At 41.0% G+C, this 22,546-nt stretch overlaps 1 protein-coding gene across 2 annotated transcripts in view; it reads right to left on the bottom strand.

The window, feature by feature from the left end:
* LOC136863017 (inactive hydroxysteroid dehydrogenase-like protein 1) overlaps positions 1-22,546 on the bottom strand; it is a 101,664-nt gene that overhangs the window by 33,670 nt on the left and 45,448 nt on the right. Inside the window, exons 3-4 of one of the 2 annotated variants that reach the window (XM_067139323.2) lie at positions 17,547-17,657; positions 3,944-4,164 (exon numbers count right to left, since the gene is read on the bottom strand). In XM_067139323.2, the coding sequence (XP_066995424.2) occupies positions 3,944-4,164; positions 17,547-17,657 (332 nt within the window). The remainder of the gene's footprint in view (positions 1-3,943; positions 4,165-17,546; positions 17,658-22,546) is intronic. The other variant, XM_067139324.2, reaches the window with a different exon arrangement.

The raw sequence follows: 22,546 nt of genomic DNA on the forward strand, positions 1-22,546 counted from the left end.
CGAGAACAAGTAATGGACTCCCTGCAACATTCTGTGTCATGCTACACCATTGGTCGGAGACTAGCAGCAGCTGGACTAGGGAATTGTCATCCCATGTAGAGGCTGCCGTAAACACTACAACACAAATGGCAGCATTTGCAGTGGTGCCGTGACCGGGAAGCATGGACTGCTGATGAATGGCATCACATTGTATTCAGCAATGAATTGCGGTTCTACACTATCCCGGATGACCAATGTCTGCGAGTATAGCGGCACCTAGGGAACAGTCACATTCTTCCAATGTTTCGAGAGGCGCAGCAGTGTTACTCCTGGTGTCATGATATGGGGAGCCATCGGGATGACTTCAGGTCATGATGGTAGTGATTAAGGGAACTTTGATGGCACAACGGTACATCACGGACATTCTGCGTCCTCATGTGTTACTTCTCGTGCGACAGTATCGTGGTGCTATCTTTCAATAGGATAATGCTCATCAACACACAGCACGTGTCTCTATGAACCGTCAGCAAAATGTTGAGGTACTCCTGTGGCCAGCAAGATCCCCAGATCTGTCTCCGATACAACACGTGTAGGACCAGCTCGGACATAAACTCCATCCCAGTACAGGAATCCAGGAGATAAAGGACCAGTTACAACAGTTGTGGGCCAGCTTGCTTCAGGAGAGAATACAATGCCTTTATGACAACCTTCCCAACAGAATCAGTGCATGCATCTAGGCCAGAAGGGATGGAATGTCATACTGATACGTGGGCACATACGTCCAAGGTTTTTATAAATTTAACTCGAGTTTGTAATAATTGAAATAACATTACATACCCTTTTAACATGAGAAGTTGCATTTTGTTTCTTGCTCCCCTTCTAGTTGCTTCAACCTTTCTGTCATACAGTGTATTTCTCAACTAAAGAATACTCGTGTTCTCATCCCTAGGTGCTGCAGCTCTTTTCATGCACGCCCCCAAAGAAGGTAAACTGCATGTACCATTTTACTGCATACCAACCATCCTGCCATTCTTAAATCTATAGCAGTACCGGGAATAGAACTGAGGCCCCCATAAACTGCAGCTAATTGTGCTGTTATGCTGCAGAGGCAGACGTTTGTAACTACAAAACACAAACATATCGCATGCCTGATGTATGCTTGCAATGCGTGGGTTGGCCATTTAAAGTTAAAAACTTCTAAGCTAGTTGCTTTACGTCGCACCGACACAGATAGGTCTTATGGCGACGATGGGACAGGAAAGGGCTAAGAGTGGGAAGGAAGTGACCGTGGCCTTAATTAAGGTACAGCCCCAGCATTTGCCTGGTGTGAAAATGGGAAACCACAGAAAACCATCTTCAGGGCTGCCGACAGTGGGATTCGAACCTACTATCTCCCGAATACTGGATACTGGCCGCACTTAAGCGACTGCAGCTATCGAGCTCGGTGTTAAAAACTTCATCATGGGTCCGTATTGAACTGAGAATAACAAAAAGCAATATAAATTGCTAAAGGTCCACCTTTTCAACACAAAATAATTATTTTGTTCAGTTTGGATTACAATATTTTTTAAATTTGGTTACTCGGTACCGGTTTCGATGTTGTTAGACGTCATCATCAGCCGATCTTAGAATACGGCAAATATACAAGAAATATTCACAATATAAAATACAATACAAAACAGTTTACAATTAAAAGATCAGTAATTAGATAAAATACAAGGATTGGGCCAAAAGTCACAGCAACTATTTTTTTTTTTGTAGATACGGGAACAGATCACAAACATATATGTGTCGTGTGGAAGTTCTGCAGGCAGAGTGTGTATGCAGAACAACAGATGGCTCTGTGATAGCTGGTAGTAGCGCAGCGAGGGCTGTGAAATCAGTCAGTTGGTGAGTGTCGTGCGAGAGGGAAGTAACCCGTGTTGAGCAGTGCGCTTACATCAAAATAGCCGTTCTCTGAGGGAGAAATGCGATGGAATGTCACAGTGAATTAGTGGAAGCCCTTGGGAATAATGCCCTACCATACCGTACAGTAGCACGGTGGGTAGGAAAGTTTCAGCAAGGACGTGTGTCAACCAGTGATGAGCATTGTCATAAAGCTGCAGGAATATGAAATTGGACCTGAAATCGTGAAATACAGTGGGAAGGCAGGAATGAAATGCTTTCAGGGGGTAATAAGATTAGCATGGAATATTAGTAAGGTACCTTCTAATTGGATGAAAGCAGTAATTGCACCTATCTATAAGCAACGGAACGGGAAGGATGCAACAATTATAGAGGAATTTCATGGCTTAATACAGGAGGCAAGGGGGTCACTGGCATTATGGAAGGGGGGGGCGCGATCAGTGATTGAGAGTAAGTTGGATGAAAACAGGTCTGCCAGGTCGGGTAGCTCAGGTGGTAGACCACTGGCCTCCTGAGCTCAAGTTAGCAGGTTCAATCCTGGCTCAGCCCAGTGGTATTTGAAGGCGTTCAAACATGTCACCCTCGTGTTGAGAGATGTACCAGCACACAAAAGAACTCCTACAGGACAAAATTCCGGCACCTCAGCATCTCCAAAAACCATAAAAGTATTTAATGGGGCCTAATATCTAAGTGGGATGTAAAACCATTAACATTATTAGTATTAAACCTAGTGTGGTTTCAGACCACAGAGGGGCTGTCAGGATCAGATTTTCAGTATGTCCCATGTAAATGAAAAATGCTACGAGAGGAACAGACAGTTATGTTTATGTTCCATAGATTTAGATAAGGCATATGACAGAGTACTGAGAGAAAAGATGTTAGCTGTACTTGGGGATTATGGTATTAAGTGTTGATTATTAAAAACAATCAAAATCACGTTGACAATTGGGTTGCAGCGATAACAGATGGTAGAACGAGTTCTTGGTTCAAGGTACTTGAAGGGGTTTGACAAGGTTTTAATTTTTCACCTATGTTGTTCATAGTTTGCATGGATCATATACTGAAAGACATAAAGTGGCAGGGAGGGAATCAGTTAGGTGGAAATGTAGTAAGCAGTTTGGCCTATGCCAACTACTTGGTGTTAATGGCAGACTGTGCTGAAAACCTGCAATCTAATATCTTGGAACTTGAAAATAGGTACAAATATTATAATATGAAAATTAGCCTTTCCAAGACTAAGGTGATGTCATGTTAACAATACTCAACAGGAATAAGTAGATCATTTCAAGTATTTAGGATGTGTATTCTCCCAAGATGGTTGTATAGTGAAATTGAATCAAGGCATGGCAAAGCTAATGCAGTGAGCTTACAGTTGCCATCAATAGTATTCTGTAAGTAAGAAATCAGCTCCTGGATGAAACGATTCTTTACACTGGTTTGTATTCAAACCAACTTTGCAGTAGGGAAGTGAAAGCTGGGTGTTCAGGATAATCAATCATAAGTTAGAAGTAACAGAAATGAAAGTATCAAGATGTTTCATTGTACAAATGAATGGGAACAATGGCAGGAGGGTAATTGGAATGAGGACATAATAAAGGCTAAATTAGGTATGAACTTGATTGATGAAACTGTATGCATAAACCAACTTCGGTGGTGGGGTCATGTGAGGTGAATAGAGGAAGACAGTTTACCTGGAACAACAGACTTGGTCATAGTGGTTAAGAGAAGTAGAGGGAGACCAGTACAACAATGGTTAGACTCCTTTTCTAATGATTTAAAGATAAGAAATGTGGACCTACACAAGGCTACAGCGCTAATTACAAATAGACGATTGTAGACGAGTTAGGTAAATTCACAGAGGCTTGGAGACTGAATGCTGAAAAGCACAACAGTCTCTAACAAAGACTTCTGTATGTACATATGTATGTATGTATGATAAATAAGTCAATATGTTTATCTCTCTGTATCTTGGATAAAATCCATTTACATAGCTAGAATGAGAATGAATTGCAGGATATTGCCAGATCTGAAACAAAAGCCAAATTATTATCCAACTTACCTTAGTAGCACCATATACTGCTAGTAGTGGAACAGGTGCAAGACCAGCAATGGAGGACATATTAATAATTGCACCTTTATTCTTCTTTAGCATTTTTGGAAGTACTATGTGAGTCATCAGAGTGACAGTTGCAATATTTACATTGATGTGTTCCCAAAGACTATGTTCAGACATTTCTGCTACAAACAAGGGTCTTGGTGATAATACCCCAACATTATTAACTGCAAAGAAAAACAAGCAAAACAATAAATCCTGATTCTCAGTGGAATGCACTGTGACTTCTCACAGAAATGTTGTATAGCCTAATTAATCAAGGCCCCGTATCACCTAAGAATAATTTGCAAGTTTAATACAACACTTTACTTAAAATTTATTGCCATAAATAGTGTACTCTTGTAAGGATGTATTCGCAAGATCTCCAACAATGAATGAATGGATGATAGTGATTATTGTCCATGGCATATGGTGGTAGGGTATTGCAATCAAGCAGTATTTGTGAATCAACTCAAATTTTTTAAGATGTGTCATAATTATAAATTGCAGAATGTCCTGGAATTTTCCTGAACTACAAATGAAGAAAGATTTACACAGTTTCAATACTTGTCTGCAGATAATAGAGAGCAAACAACAGTAAGATGGCGCATAGTGTAGTTCACTTGTGAAGTCGCTCCACTTAACACCAGTCGTATTCTCACACAAACTATCAATTAGTTACTGCAAGTGATAGTAGCTTTAGAATAAGTGTAACGTCACCGTCCTGAGTGAACATCATGACTCTGAAGGCAGTACAGTCGAAGATATCTTCATTCGAAGAACAAATGAATGAGTTTCAGAAATGACTGGAACAAGCAACAACGGCTACAGGCAGGGACACCAACCGCACGGAACAACTGAACGCTCTGCACTCGGACTTCAGTGAATTTCAGGCATCTATAAGTGCTGAGCTTGAATTCATCAAGCAAGAACTCTCAGCACTTCAGCTGAGAGCTAACAAACAAGATGATGTACCGGATGCTCAAGAGCAATACTCTAGGAGGAATTGTCTTCTTATTCTTCTTCTTCTTCACGGTGTTAGTGACTGTCCTCATGAGGATAAGCAGTAAAAGTTCTAAACACTGTGAAGGAGAAACTGAACATAGAACTGACAATGGCCAGCACTGACAGGTGTCACAGACTTGGAGGTTATAAGAGGACAGTGGCTGACACAGTGGCTAACGGGAAAAGACCCATAATAGTGAAATTTGTTAGGTACCATGAGCGTGAAGCAGTGTGGCGTGCTAAACGGGCTTTAAACAGTACTCAACTGTTAACAACAGAGTCTCTTACTCAGATGAGGAAGGAGATGCTACACCAAGCCAGGGAATGTGTGGGTAGGCGACCTTGGTCACAAGATGGATGTGTCATTTCAATGGACAGTGGCGGCAAAAAAATATTTTGTACATACACCTGCTGAACTAGATTCTTTTCTGCAAAGGCTTGGTGCAGAGATGAACTGAAGAGTCCAAAATGGCTGTATTATACTGCAGTAATCTTAGGATAGGTTCATATTATAGTGTGTATGCCTTAATTCAGTTAATTTTTATGTTGTGTGTGTGTTTGAGTGCAAGTGTAAGTTGGCCATACATCTGTAGAGATACGAAGGTAAGAAGCATGCTTTCTCTTCTGGTTAATGCCTTTATTACAGAGAACCATTATGCCTCCTCCTAAGTGTGGCAATGACCTTCGGCTACACATCGGGCCTGCTTCTTCCCATTCCCCACCCTCCCAGCAATTGCTCCCTTCCAGCTCGTCATTTTGTAACACGCTAGAGAAAGTATTTGTGACTAAACCCCAATTTCTGAACTGCATTCATACAGATTCACAGTCTGTCTCAGCTCATACTGACAAGCTTAGAGCTCTACTTCAAGACAGCAATGTGCATATTTCTGGAGTGAGTGAAACTTGGTTGAGGAAGTCCATTCCTTTTTTTGCTAGTTGCTTTACGTCGCACTGACACAGATAGGTCTTATGGCGATGATGGGACAGGGATGGGCTAGGAGTGAGAAGGAAGCTGCCGTGGCATTAATTAAGGTACAGACAGCCCCAGCATTTGCCTGGTGTGAAAATGGGAAACCACGTAAAACCATATTCAGGGCTGCCAACAGTGGGGTTCGAACCTACTATCTCCCGAATACTGGATACTGGCCGCACTTAAGCAACTGCAGCTATCGAGCTTGGTGAGTCCATTCCTAGTAGCATGGTTGATATAAACAGATATCGTCTATACAGGCATGACAGAGCTGACGGGAGAGGAGGAGGAGTAGCTTTATACTGTAGAGATGACATCAGTTGTAAATTAGTTTATAAATCTGGCCTCTCTGCTGAGCCAAGAACTGAGTTCATATTCGTGGAGGCAATTATTTCCCCAGTAAAGGTATTAATTGGTGTTGTCCACAGGCCCCCTAGAGTAGGGCATATGACTGACTTTGAAGATATTCTACATCAACTATTACCAACTTATAAACAGGTCTTAATATTCGGGGACTTCAATTAGGACATATTACAGCAGACAAGTGAAACTTCTTTTTTTTTTTTTTTTTTTTTTTGCTAGTTGCTTTACGTCGCACCGACACAGATAGGTCTTATGGTGACGATGGGACAGGGAAGGGCTAGGAGTGGGAAGGAAGCGGCCGTGGCCTTAATTAAGGTACAGCCCCAGCATTTGCCTAGTGTGAAAATGGGAAATCACGGAAAACCATTTTCAGGGCTGCCGACAGTGGGATTCGAACCTACTATCTCCCGAATACTGGATACTGGCCGCACTTAAGCGACTGCAGCTATCGAGCTCGGTGACAAGTGAAACAAAGCAACTGCTAAACATACTCCAGATGAGTAACATGACAGTATTGCCACTACATGCGACTAACTACACTATCGGAACCAACTTATCATCTCATACCCTTCTTGATTTACTGGTTACGAATAATCCTCATAAAATTTTGTCTCACGGTCAGATTCCTCTTCCATGCATTTCTAAGCATGACTTGATATACCTGTCATATTCTCTTAAAGTACCAAAGACAAAGACAAAGACACCTCCATACAGGCCATGAAGGCCCTTGGAGGAGTGGAAGGTAAAGCCTTCCACCATTGTTAACCGCGGCACGTGATGGGGTAGAGTGGTTGGCTCTATGCCCGGCCGCCTTTGCCCCCAGGAATTAACCTGGTACTCATTTTTGGTGTAGGCTGAGTGAACCTCAGGGCCATATGCACCTCCGGAAGTGGAAATCTCTTTTCTTAAATTTTACGACTTCCTGACGGGGATTCGAACCCACGTCCTTCCGGGCGAACCGAGCACACCTTTACCACCTCGGCCAGGCAGCCCCTCTTAAAGTACCAAAATATAAAACAAAATATATCACTGTTTTTTGCTAGTTGCTTTACGTCGCAACAACACAGATAGGTCTTATGGCGACGATGGGACAGGAAAGGCCTGGGAGTGGTAAGGAAGCAGCCGTGGCCTTAATTAAGGTACGGCCCCAGCATTTGCCTGGTGTGAAAATGGGAAACCACGGAAAACCATCTTCAGGGCTGCCGACAGTGGGATTCGAACCTACTATCTCCCGAATACTGGATACTGGCCACAGTTAAGCGACTGCAGCTATCGAGCTCAGTCAGACTGAGTTCCAGAATTTACAATAGTAGAAAAAGAGCATCTTTGCTCCACACAATTATACTCTAGGAGACTATTCTCCAACATTTACAAGTTCCAAGCCTATTAAAGGCACAACCTACATTTAACAAAAACCAGCAGTAGACACTGTCTTATTTGTTCAACAGTCGAAATTACATAGGAAAATAGTGAACTTTAACAGGGGCAATAACTGCCCATTCTACCTGTCCTTGGCCGAAAATCAAAATATTAGGGGGCGAACACTTGCACTCCTTTGGAATTCACAAGGACATCAGAGGCTAAGCCTATACTACAGAGGTGACTAGATGGAGAGAAAGTTTTAATTTACAAACTTAAGAGGTAGATTTTATAGATTACAAAATCATTACCTCAATATCAAGTTGAAGAGGGTTCTCACTCTTTATTCCCTAAGTTAGACTGGTTTGAAAGGTTACATCTAGAAATGGAAGTTTACATTACCAAAGAATTTTGAAACCTTCCCCTCAAACTCGTTTTCTGAGACTATTAGATGCTTACAAAATGTCTGCCATTACCTTGAGCTGGTGGACATTCTGGAGATGGACTATTGTGGTGGGCATTGACCACAATAATCCTTCCACTATACTGGTCATAGTAGCTTACCCGCTGCCCTACTTTCTTATTCATTATTAAACCTACTCCTGCATTTCTCCTGTTTGATTTTGTGTTGATAATTCTGTAGTTGCCTGACCACAAATCCTGCTCTTCCCGCCAACGTACTTCACTTATACCAACTACGTTTAACTTTAGTCCATCCATCTCCCTTTCCAGATTCTCTAACCTACCACAGCGATTCAAGCTTCTAATATTCCACGCTCCGACTCACAAAATGACAGTATCCATCTTCCTGATGACTGCCCCCTCTCCGGAGATCCGAATGGGGGGACTATTTTACCTCCGGAATATTTTACGTGGGAGGAAGCCATCATCAGTATATCATTCATACAGAGAGCTGCATGTCCTCGGGAGTTAGTTACAGCTGTAGTTTCCCGTCGCTTTCAGCCGCGTCACAGTATCAACACAGCTAAGCCATGTTAAGTATTATTACAAGGTCATATCAGTCAATCATCTAGACTGCCGCCCTTGCAACTTCCGAAAGGCTTCGGTTAAAGAGAGCTTGCGCACGATAAGGAACTGTTTTCTGACAGCAGACTTATTTTCACGGGTTTTTGTAGTAGAGTCAACAAGTGCACGTTGTTTTAAGATGGATTATTTTGAGATTACAGTGGTTTATGCTCTCGTCATTTGACACAGGAAAATTCAACACGAAAGGAAGTATTGGATACACCAGCTTATGTCTTAAAGATTAAAAAAACAGAAATTCACTTTAAAATTTGAAGAGCTAAGATGTTACCCAGAGAAATTCTTCAGTTATTTCTGCATGAGTTAGTCACAATTCTGGGACCTTCCATCACCTACCAAAATACAAATATGCGATTGGCGATTCCACCAGAAAAGAGTCTCTGTGTTACAATAAGGTGGGTTGCATAAAATTATATGATTTTTAATTTAGTTTATTCTTATTTCTTATTCAAGGACACCATTTAATAAAACTAATCGTTACATTTTGTATAAAACATGTCCAAAGTAACTCATTGAAAATAGCAGAACATGAGTGCAGGTAAAAAGTTTAGACACTTGAGAGCAGTGACATTGTACATGGCTTCTGATTCTGCTTCTGATGATGCTTGTTGTTTAAAGGGGCCTAACATCTAGGTCATCAGCCCCTAATGGTACGAAATGAGACGAAATGGAATGACAAATTGAAAGTCCAAAATCCTCCACTGACCAGAATTCAAAACGTGAGGACGAAGAATGAATGGATGGATATGAATTTAAAACAATCAATGGATCCGACCCGCAAAGTCTCGCGTTCACAGAAACTGACGTGAAATAATAGTATTACTGACCAAGGGACTGCGTCTATAGCATAATAATGAATCGATGATGCTTTTAGTCTAAAGGGGTCCAAAATCCAAGTCATCGGGCCTTCATAATGGTACTTATTGCTAGGAAAGTAGAACCATGGTATTTGTCATGGTGCGATACTAATCAAAATTAGCGTATACTTGCGGTATTCCACACAGTATGGTACTACTCACAGGTAATGAAATTCGCACAATACAGACTTATGGTGTTTTGCACATTGCAGCGCCATTTACAGGCAACACAAACCTATGGTGTTCATCACGTAAGTGTACTAACCACAGGGACTCACGCTATCCCATGGTGTTCCTCATATAGTGGGTACTAATCATAGGCAAGCCAGAACCATGGTGTCGCTCATATAGAGGTACTAATCACAGGTACTGTAAAAGCCGGCACCGTACTCTTATGCTACTAATCACAAACCTATTTGGTATCTAACATAGTGGTACTACGCGCAAGTACAAGCGACCCATGGTGTTCCCCGCGTGGTGGTACTAATCACAAGTAGTTTCATGATTCTCATACAATCATCCCTTGGTCGCCTCTTACGACAGGCGGGGGATACCATGGATATATTCTTCGTCTGCGTCCCCACCCATGGGGGATTGTGTGTTTGGTCCGCGAGAGGTATTTTATTTCCCCTCAAGTCCACCGGCAAGCCAGTTAGGACCCCCCTATCCGCCACCTGGGACTTGCCACGTGGGAGTATCACCTCTCCCCCTGCTACACCAGCGTATTAGTTCGTGGCTAATCCATCTGAAACCACAGAAAAACTAGACAGGTATGACTGTACAATGTTGCTATCTTGAGGAGAAGTAAGGTGTATGAGTAAGGTGTATCAGTTGTTACATCCACCTTCTCAACATAATCTCCCTGTAACTGAATGCACTTTTGCCATCGATGTCTCAGTCTCTCCCAGACCTTCCTGAAACTATTCCTTCGGAGTGCTGCATACCCATGCCTTGACAGCTGCAAAATCTGCAAAACGGCGACCATGCAGAGGTTTCTTCATATTCCCGAACAGGTGATTTTCACTTGGTGCCAAGTTGGGAGAGTATAGTGGGTGTGGCAGCACCTTGAATCCCATCTGATCAATGGCAGTGGTGGTCTCTCGGCTAGTGTGGGGCCGGGCATTGTCATGTTGCAGAAGCACACCTTTAGCCCATTTTCCTGGCTGCTTAGTTTGAATGGCACGACGTAAGCACTTAAGGGTTGCCACATATGCTGCACTGTTAATCATGGCCCCAAATTCCAGCCAGTCAATGAGGATGATGCCCTTTGTGTCCCAGAACACTGTCGCAATTCGCTTGCTAACTGATGCCACTGTTCCACATTTCTTTGGCGGTGGACTGCTCCTATGCTTCCATTGCATCAATTGTTTCATTTGTGGCTCATGGTAATGGAACCATGTCTCGTCACCAGTCACAAGCCGAGGCATGAAGTCAGCTGAATATTGATCATGGTGTTGCAAAAGTTCTCTGCACACGTCCACACGCTTTTCGTCTGCAGACAAGAGTCTAGGCACCCACGTGGATGACACCTTTCCAACTGTAAGTGGGCGTGCACGATCCGCTGCAGGGTGTTTTGGCTAATTCCCGTGGCTGCCTCCATTTCCCTAAATGTGATAATATCTCTTTCCTTGGATGGCCTGTTCGACCGAGGCAATGTTGGCTGGTGTTGACACTGTCACATTCCTTCCAGAACTGGTTCCCTTGTCCACCGATGTGCACCCTGTTTTCCAACCTTCCACCCAGTTGTAAACTGTTTTCTGTGATGGCGGATGTTGTCCACAGACTGCCACAAAGTGCCGATGAATTTCTGCAGTGGTCACGACTTCTTTCAATAGGAACCAAGTCATATAGCGCTGTCCCTGATGGTTGCTTTCCATGTTGTCTGCTCCTACACTGACAATGCTGTTGTGAAATGGCTATGACGAGTGCGTTCATTGGCCCCTGTACATGTGCTGCTACCAAATGGTGGAACAAGACACTAGCTACACGTCACTACCTTCAAAAGTGAAATGTGAACCATACCCGGACGTACAAAAAATAAAATGTAAAACAATATAATACACCCCTCGTATATGTACCAGTAAATAAATGCAGAGGGGTGGAGAAGTTTGAATACCGAACTTCACCACTGAAACTATGAAGTGTGTCTCTTGGTGGACACGGGTTCTGGAAATTTCTTAGTACCTGAAGAATTTCTATTTGTGCATCAATCTTTCAGTGTATAGGTAGTGCTTTCAGCATAGGTACAAGAGAGAATGCAAAATGTGTTTCAGAGTCATCCATGTGCGCAGCAGTTTCTTCCTTCTCTCGAAGTATATTGAGTAGACATTATTATTATTACTACTATTCTTTGGATTGGAGGAGGTACGGGGAGAACGAACAAACAACAGGTGGCCTTTGAATATGCTCTGTTTCCTCATGTTCCTCATCACTTACGACTGGTTCAGCATTTCCATTTCTTTCATTTACTTGAACAGTTGATAGAAGAAACAAAAGCTGATCGTAAAATTTGTATTTTCGACGTTTTCCGGCTGGTTGTCCTGACTTGGCCGATTCTTGTTCATGCAATTCTCTTGCAAAGCATGTCCGGCTGGTTGTCCTGACTTGGCCAATTTTTGTTCATGCAATTCTCCTGCAAAGCAAGTCCTTAGTTTTTTCCATCTTCATTGTACCAGCGTTCCTAGAAAAAAAAAAAAAAAAACAATGCATTGAAGCACTTGACATTTCTGTAGATTTTAATTTATTGTAAATTTTTTCAGGTATCTACCAACTGGATCAAGTTTCAACGATCTTTCATACAACTACTTGATTGGTGTTAGCACAAACCGCAAAAGAGTGAAAGCAACATACATTGAAATATGGAATATTTTTCAACCTATGGTTATGCCAGAGAAATGTGAAGAAGAGTGGTTGCACACTGCTGAACAATTCTATAAAAACACCCATTTTTCTAACATAACTGGTACTAAAGACGGAAAACATATTTGAATAATCCAACCTCAAAATGCTGGCTCAGAATTTTTTAATGATAAAAAATTATCTTCTTTGGTGATGTTGGCATGGGTTAATGCTGAATATCAATTTGTCTTCATAGATGTTGGCACATATGGAGCAGCAGGCGTTTCCTCAGTCTTTACTAATTTGCATATGGGCATAAAGCTACAACGTAACCTTCTGAACACACTGAACGACCAAACATCGCCTAACGATCCAAAAGGCAAACCAGTGCCTTTCTGACTGGTTGTTGCTGAAGCTTTTGATTTATTGAGGTGTATTTTGTGCCCATTTGCTATTAAAAAAATGTTTAATGTTCACCCCGTTAAAGAAAATTTACAACTGCAGGTAAACAACACCTTGTTGTATGGTTGAATGTACATTTGGCATATTCACGAAAAAAATGGTGTATTTTCCATAGACCTCTTGATATTAGCATTGATTTCTGTGATGCGATAATCAAAACATTTTGTGTGCTCCACAATTTTGTCTGCAGAAGAGATGGAATCAACTTTACAGATACACAGTAGCTTATGAATGCCCACTGCAGAGTATAGACACTGAACCCCAGGCTAGAACTATCTCCGCTATCAATAAACACAACTGTTTTGCAACCTATTTTATGTCCCCTGGAGGATCTGTTCCATGGCTGTACGATGGACTCTTATTTCACTACAATTCAACAACATTATAATACTTACTTCTTCTAACCAGACTACATTATTAACAAGTGTAATAAAATAGTACTGTAAAATGGGGCAACTTTGGACAGGGGTGCAACTTTGGATTTTGTTTTGAACTTTATGTAGTAGCTTTCTTTTGCATGCAGGTGTACCATTACAGAATGTATCGAAACACATGTGAAGTTTCTGTTGGATTCACAACTGTCTCTTAACATTGTAGTGATATAATTTTTCCAATTTATTGCTTTTCTCAAAGCCCATTCAAAGGTGAGAATATTTATTTTAGTATTACAAGGACTGAAATGCTTTCTGGTGTATTAAGTATAAGAATATGTTGTTACCGAATGACAAAACTTCAAGTTTGAGGTTATGTTTATCAATAAAAACAACTCTGTAAAATAAGAACAGACCTGCTTGTTTTTTTTTTTTTTTTGTTCTGTAGGGATTTGTCCTCAGATCGTGCACAACACATTTAAAAACACTTCTTCTCACAGTTTGCTTTTCAAATTAGTGTCAGAATAATCTTTTGAAGTTTTATTGAACAATAGTGCCCTCTTTCTTATTTCATTTATGACCAACTTACTCTCACTATCGATGCCTTCATCCCTCATAACAGCTATTTTTTAGCCTGAGACGGCAACTAAAATGTCATCCTTGTGCGCATATAGTAATAAACTAACGGAGGGGAGACAGGAAGAAGACAGTTTCGTCGCACTCCTATCAACGGCCAAAGCAACTGAAAAGTTGTGTCGCCGTTGCGTCGCTCCATGTGCACACCTACATACGACTGTACAGACTTTGTGGAAAAGACTTAGTAGTTGCATGACAAAAAGTCTCCCGTGCACGCCCGCGCCCTAACTCAGATAGGTTTTTAGCAACAATGGGATAGGAAAGGGCTAGAATTGGGAAGGAAGTGGCCGTGGCCTTAACTAAGGAACAGCACCAGCATTTGCCTGGTGTGAAAAGAAGAAACGACAGAAAACCATCTTTTGTGCTGCCGTTCAACCCTAACATTTCCCGAATGCAAGCATACAGTTACATGGCTCATAAATTGCAGCTACGTCCCTCAGTCTTTTTCTGCTGTCTTGCTTGCATTGCATTGGGGCATTTACCTGGCATGCTTGATGATCCACACTGATGTGATAAAGTGAACATTGCTACGATCACATATCCTCACACGAAGGGTAAGGATACCTAACTCCGTGGTAGCCTTAATTCTGTGATACTGTCTGTGATTGAATATCGCGGTGATAGGCATCCCTCGAGCACGTTGTCTGAACTCTCAAGACATGGCGTGAAGTTGGCCTTTTTAAAAGTGAACACCAGCGCTTGGGTCAAGGGTGTGGTGAATGGCCTACAATGTCATTTCTGAACTGATGTGTGAATATAGCTGTGTTTCTGTCTTATATGCCTGTAAGTTGGGAAATCATCAACATTATTAGGTAAATATAACAATATATGCTTTGATATTATGTCCGTGCAGTAGATGAAGATGTAGGCTTTCCAGATCTGTTATTATTATAACTCACAGACTTCTCTAGAGAACAGTAGATTCTTTTGAGTTTCGTGATTTATTTTTGTTTCCTCTGCCTTGTTCTCATACATGTTATCTTCAGAATATATCTCCCTATACATAACTAACTTTTAATGCTGTGTATTGGAATGGAATCTGGTATTTCGTAAACATATCATTTCACCCAGTGTCAATATGAATTTCAAGATGAATTTACACCACTACAGGGTGCGTGGAAATTTTATAACCTAAAATTAAAATTGCAACACTAGGAACACTATGAACTCCTACATGCATGCCCACACATGTCTGTATTACATGTATTTTATTTTCAGTTACTGCTAAAAGAGGAGGCATTATGGGTCATCATCATCATCATCATCATCATCATCATCATCAATGTCCCACTCCAGTTGCCCAGGTGTGGTTAACAAGTCTCCTCCACTCCTTTCTGTCCTTCCACTTTTCCTGCTCCATTACTTCTGCCACATCCAATCCAGTTTCTCTAATGTCCTTCCAAATCTGATCCATCCACCTACGTCTCGGTCTTCCAACTGGTCTCTTTCCCTTAACTTCTCTTTCCAATTCACTTCTTGCTACCCGTTCCTTTCCCCATTCTGTACTAACTGTTCTATATTTAGCTCTTCTCTGATTTTAATATTTTGGATTCTATCTCTTCTTGTATTTTTAACCGATGTTCTTAAAAATTTCATTTCTACTGCTTGGATCTTACTATCTTTTCTCATATTAGTTGCCAGAGTTTCTAGTCCGTATGTTACAATTGGTATGAAATACTGTTTATATAATGTTAATTTTGTTCTCTTGGGTTCTTTGTTATCCCATCAAAGCTCTCTGACTTGATGATAAAATGTTGTACCTTTACTTAGTCTGTTGTTAATTTCAGGGTTGACTTCATTACTTCCGTTAATAATGCTACCCAGATATGTAAACTGTTCTACATTCTCTAACCGTTCTCTGTCTATGTTCACTTGGCTTCTCTTTTCCCTAGTGCATGACTACAGTTTTCTTTTTACTCATTACCATTCCAAAATCCAGATTTTCATTCCAAATGTCCAGTCTCCTTTGTACTTCCTTTTCTCCCTTTTCCCCCTTTTCCCAAATCACCACATCATCTGCAAATACCAAAAAATTCACTTCACTACTACTGATACTCTGTTTTACATGTTTTATGATTTCATCCATCAATATAATAAACAATAATGGCGACAGTGCACTTCCTTGCTTGAGACCTTTTTCGTATAAAATGTTTCAGAGTTACCACTCCTGACTTGTACACTGCTTTTACTCTCATGATACACCATTTTTATCTTGTTAATTAATGATTTTGGTACATTCCTTTCCCGTAGGCATTCCCATACAGGTTTTCTCTTAACTGTATCATAAGCTTTTTCCAAATCCAAAAATACAAAGATGATTTCTTTGTTCCTTTCCAGATGTTTTTCCATTATCGTTCGCACTGTAAATATCTATTCGGTCTAAAGTCATATTGTTCTTCCTCCAACTGTGTTTCTATTATATCCCTCAGTCTTTTGTCTATGACTTTCTCCGTTATTTTTAGTCCATGTGATAATAGGGGTATACCTCTATAATTTTCGCATTTCTTCCTATTTTCTTTTTTGAACAATGGTACAATGCTTCCTTGTTGCCAATCTTCAGGTATCAGGTTATGGGTAAAACCAAGAAATCACACATCTCTGGAACCGGAGATGCTAAGCCTACTCCAGAAAAGTATGAAAAGCAGGCTGTGGAACTAGCTGATGAGAAAGTTCTAAAGGAACACTGCTCTATATACAAGCCTTTCAAATATTTCAAATTGCCAAGGTCTACTCACAAAGACAATGTAATGAACGGGAGTGAACATTTCGATGTGAGAACCAGCAGTTTGATATATATATTTGAATGTATTTTGTAACACAAAACTGTAATTCAGTTATAGAGTCACCTTTTAAAAGAATATACGTACAGCTGATATATAACATTTAGTTATTTATGTATCATGGAATAAGGAAACACCTCACGGAATTGGGATCCACTACCATTGAATTAGGGCACGTCACAGTATTACGGAACAGTTTTTTTTGTTTTTTGTTTTTTGCTAGGGGCTTTACGTCGCGCCGACACAGATAGGTCTTATGGCGACGATGGGATAGGAAAGGCCTAGGAGTTGGAAGGAAGCGGCCGTGGCCTTAATTAAGGTACAGCCCCAGCATTTGCCTGGTGTGAAAATGGGAAACCACGGAAAACCATTTTCAGGGCTGCCGATAGTGGGATTCGAACCTACTATCTCCCGGATGCAAGCTCACAGCCGCGCGCCTCTACGCGCACGGCCAACTCGCCCGGTTTACGGAACAGTGACATGTTTATGTATTAAACTGAGTAACATATAAATAACGCATCATGTAACCTTAATACACTCCAGGCAGGTGAACCATGATGTGAACTTCGATTACTGTAGCCCACTTGTATGAAAGCAGAGAAATAATCTTCAAAAATTACATTTGAAAGAAACTGACATGAAATTAGGCAATCTTACCCTACTGAGTATGATTTCCCCTATCTTGTATCACTCTACATTTGCATGTACTCCATCATCCCGTGTTGAATGACAACAATGATGCAACCTTAGTGATAAACAGAATACTGTATTATCTCTGGTCTAAAGGATATCAATCAAGTGTTCAACTTTTCCTAACTTACAGAAATGGTATGTTCCACTGGCATTAAATAACCTGAAGTTTAGCATTACCAATAAATATCTTACCTAAAATACCAATGTCCAATTTATTCAGATGCTCACTAATACTGGAATACACAGCTGGCCCATGACTGAAATCTACAGCAATCACAAGAGTCTGTACTTTATATTGGCTTTCTGAAACAATGAAATTAAAATGAATTAGAAATTATATTAGTCACCTAACTAAACAAAGCGGTTCCATGCAACATCTGTTTCCTATAAAAAATGCAAAATGCAGTAAATCACAGAGTGACTTATGCTACATACAAAATCAAATACTGAAGTATGTGGCACTGACAAAATTGAAGATTTTAACTAAAAGATACTGACAGTTGAGATACGAAGGCAGGTTTTTTTCAACCTCCGATCGCGCAGGTAAAGAACCACACAAGCTGTGGGAACTGGTCGCGCATGGAAGGTGACTGCGCAAGCCCTCCCCTCTACCCATGGTCACAGCCAACTTCCTCACACCAGTGTGAGCCGAGGTATTGGCACGGAAACATGGCCGCTACTATTGACGCTCCCGCCAAATGTGAGATGCGTAGTGTGATACGTTTCCTTCAAGTAGAAGTGAATAGTGCAGCTGACATTCATCAACGAATGAGTCGAGTATACGGTCCAAACGTTATGAGTGATGGTGTTGTGCGTGAATGGTGCAAGAAGTTCAAAGAAGGCCGGACCGATGTTCATGATGAAGGGGGGCAAGGACGCAAGTCTGTCGCTACAGATGACATTGTTCACCGAAGGTTTACCGTAAGCGAGTTGTGTGAGAAATTTCCTGCAGTTTCAAGGTCATCTGTTTACAAGATCCTAACAGAACACCTGCGCTACAGGAAATTGTGTACCCGATGGGTTCCGAAGATGATGTCTGATGACCACAAAAGTCGCTGGATGGCAGCAGCGTTGACGTTTCTTACCCATTATGAGGATGAAGGTGGTGATTTGTTGAAGAAAATTGTGACTGGCGATGAGACTTGGGTTTCGTACGTCACCACCGAAACAAAACAACGATCACGTCAATGGATGCACACGCACTCACCAAACAAACCAAAGAAAGGAAGATGATGGCTACAGTCTTTTGGGACCAAAAGGGTGTGTTGCTTGTTGAGTTCATGGAACGGAGGTCTACGATCAATGCAGCTGTTTATTACCAGACTTTACGACGACTGCGGAGGGCCATACAAAACAAACGACAAGGCACGCTAACGTCTGGAATCCTCTTCATTCATGACAACACACTCCCTCACAGTGCTCGTGTCAGCCAACAACTTCTGAAGGAGGAATTTCAGTGGAACGCTTTTGACCACCCACCGTTGTTACGACCGCTCTACTACATCTTACCTTCTGCCTTCTGTCGCATTCTTCCGTCCATCTGCTTGCTCGCCCAGCTGTTCACTGACTGGCCTGTTCTCCGGCACTGTTGCTGCTCCCTCGTTGTGACGTCACACCTACGTATTATTCATCGAGTAACTTCTCGAATCTCTTCACCACGTATATAAGCAAGCTATTCCTTAGTTTCCCCGATCAGACATTGAGTTGGAAAACAACACGAGTGGAGAGAGCGGAACTGTTCGCTAGCGGCTGGCCCGTTGCGACGTTTTACCTACTTTTATATCTTTCGTGGTTTATATCAAGATTTGAACTTTGAATGTTAAATTATTTGGTGGCTTCATGGTCTCCATTCTAACTGAGTCCTTCAGACTGATACCTTTATCTATCTCATACACCAAAATAAACTGTGCTTGGGCAAGTGATAGAAGTGTTGCCACATCCTGGACTTTTTCTACAGGCCCGAGTGGTCGCTTACATTGCCAACGTGATAGCGTTTAAGCAGCCTGGAAGGATTTCCCCCCCTCCTTTTCCTCTTTTCTTCTCTTCTCACTCAGTTTTCTTTTTCTTTCCCTTTTTTCTTTTCCGGTATTGAGTGGTAAAAATTTTGCCTCCCGACGTGCTTTAATTCTCTTGCCCTCTTTTGGGTTTCAAATGAAGATTGTAAGGGTGGCCTTAAATCATTTTTTTCAGATATACTAATGTACCCCCCCCCCCCTTTAATTCTTAACCAATGTGTATTTTTTTTTTAAAAAAAAAGGTAGTAGTAAATTTAAATAGGTGCTAATTCTGGTTTTTTTCTGTCGAACTCTGGTCTTGGGCTTTTCTTGAAAATCATAATCGTTATTCTCAAGAATTCTTAATTATTATTCATATTGATTGTATTTTGGTTGTCAAACGGGCTGAGCCCTTGCTAAATGTTTGTAATTCCCATTCTTTGTTTGTTATACACTGCCTATTCTAGTCATTTGAAGTTTAAATACAATTTGTTTTAAATCAATTCACTTTTCTTACATTTGGTTCGTTGTACGTTCTCTCTCACTCTTTACCTTTTCCTTCTCCTTTTTTTTTTTTGAACATTGTACTTAGCACGGACAGCCCTCTCAGTTAGCCCACCGTGGCGTCCACTGGCTCTGCTGATTGATGAATAATAAGTCTGATATACTAGGTTTGGCCCAACGAGGCATCAAGCGCATGCGTGGTCCGACAGGTCACCACCAGTGAAATAACATTTGTTTGCTTCTAGCGTTATGGTGTCCTAATGATTACCATTTGACGATCTTTGATGTTGTGGGTCGACCATCCTATCATTATCTATGCCAAGATTTTCGTCCTTTTAGCCATTTGTATGAACATAATATTTATTAGCACCCCACATTGACAAATACGCCACACCGTACAGTCCCGATTTAGCGCCGAGTGACTTCCACCTCTTCCCGGGACTGAAAAAGTGGCTGGGAGGGCAGAGGTTCCAGGAGGATGAAGATCTTCAAACCAACGTTCGGGCCTATCTGAACTCGGCAACATACTGTGCAGAGGAGCTTATCCACAGGTATGACAAATGCCTCAACCTTCATGGTGATTATGTTGAAAAGTAACCACATTTGTACTTAATATTTGGTAATAAATTCATTTTGATACGTACACTTGTCCTTTCATTTATGACCCTCCAGATGTTGAAAATAACCTGCCCTCGTACAATAGAGTAAGTGCAAATAACATTTTCAGAGACATTAAACAGCCTGAAGAGTCTCTTGCATGCTGTTGAATCTGGACCAGTTGATGCTTACTATTTTACAACAATGATTTTCATGGAGCAAATACTACCTATTTTATTAAATACTAGCTGATGTACCCGTGCTTCGCTACAGGATTCTCAGAAAGACTGACTTCGTGGTTTTCCTAACCTAAAATCAACATAGGTCATTACAAAAACGTAAGTATGAATGTAGCGATTAAAAGCAATGTTATCATATAAAATACTCGATCAAATGGAAAGCCGCACGTTTTATCACATTTAACGAAGAGTGCTGCGGTTAGATTGCGGTGCCAATCTAATAGTCCAAAGTTCCAGAGCTGGGATGACCAGGCCACAGATTGCCATGAACACTCATCTGCCATTATTCCGCTAAATATGCACACTGTTCATTCCAATCAGTGTCTCAGAGTAGGGATTGAATAGCTTGAATGCTATGATGATCCAGTGTGTTACGTACCAGTAGTATCAGAAAATTTATAAACCAGGGGAATGGCATGCTAAAGAAGAAAGTTGTCTAACTCCCCAGCTACTTCCCATCAATATTCAGGCAGGCTGTTACACTCTGTACGACTGGGCGAGTTGACCGTGTGGTTAGCGGTGCGCAGCTGTGAGCTTGCATCCAAGAGATAGTGAATTCGAACCCCATTGTCGGTAGCGCTGAAGATGATATTCCGTGGTTTCCAACTTTCATACCATGCTGGGCCTGTACCTTAATTAAGGCACTCCTAGCCCTTTCCTATCCCATCGTCGCCATAAAACCTATTTATGTCGGTGCGACGTAAATCACATAAAAAATACTCTGTACGCAGCAGTAATCATATCTACCGGAGATGAGGGGGAACAGAAGACACAAAGCACATCACGACAAACAATGGTCAATGTAATGTTATTGTTGATCAATGTTATGAGCTTTCTATATTGTAGGCCTTCACATTTAGTTTTCTTTCGACTCTGTGATTTGTAAAATATTTTATACCATAAACTGTAGTTTCTTATTCTCCGACTTTACATACCGATTTTCATTAAATACTTTTTACCCATTTTCTCGTTACTCGGCGCTTATATGGACTTAGTAACAAAAATCCAAATTCATGAATATCTTTGTGATCATAGCCAGTACGGCAACAATGTATAAGACATTAATAATAGGAAATTTAATACTATATAACCTTAGTTATGTAGCATTCATCGATTACACTTCTAATAAGAAATATTTGAGAATTACATTTTAGGCCTTCCCCTAAACTACCATTTCACTCAGCATGAATAAAATAATTTACAGCCTATAGCGACTTATTTCCTGACTTTGCATACCGATTTTCATTAAGATAGGACTACTGATAACAACAATATTTGAGAATAAATTTTAGGCCTTCCCCTAAACTACCATTTTCTCAGCGTGAATACAATTATTGATAGCCTAGATTGTAGCAACTTGTACCCCAACTTTGCGTACCCATTTTCTTTAAAATACGACCACTAATAACATAAATAGTTGAGAATTCAATTTTAGGCCTTCCCCTAAACTACCATTTCACTCAGCGTGAGTAAAATGATTTATAGCCTAGATTGTAGAGGCTCATCCCCCGACTTCACATACCGATTTTCATTAGACCACTAATAACATAAATAGTTGAGAATTCAATTTTAGGCCTTCCCCTAAACTACCATTTCACTCAGCGTGAGTAAAATGATTTATAGCCTAGATTGTAGAGGCTCATCCCCCGACTTCACATACCGATTTTCATTAAATTCTCTTCAACAGTTTTCTCGTGATGCGTGTACATACATACATACAGACAGACAGACAGACAGACAGACAGACAGACAGACAGACAGAAATTACGGAAAAGTAAAAAGTGCATTTTCTTGTTACTATGGACATGACCGATACAGAAAGACCATTGTTTTCAAATTCTGAGCAATGTACAGACAA

The sequence above is a fragment of the Anabrus simplex genome, chromosome 2, assembly GCF_040414725.1.
Source record: "Anabrus simplex isolate iqAnaSimp1 chromosome 2, ASM4041472v1, whole genome shotgun sequence".
In the NCBI taxonomy this organism is placed as follows: Eukaryota; Metazoa; Arthropoda; class Insecta; order Orthoptera; family Tettigoniidae; genus Anabrus; species Anabrus simplex.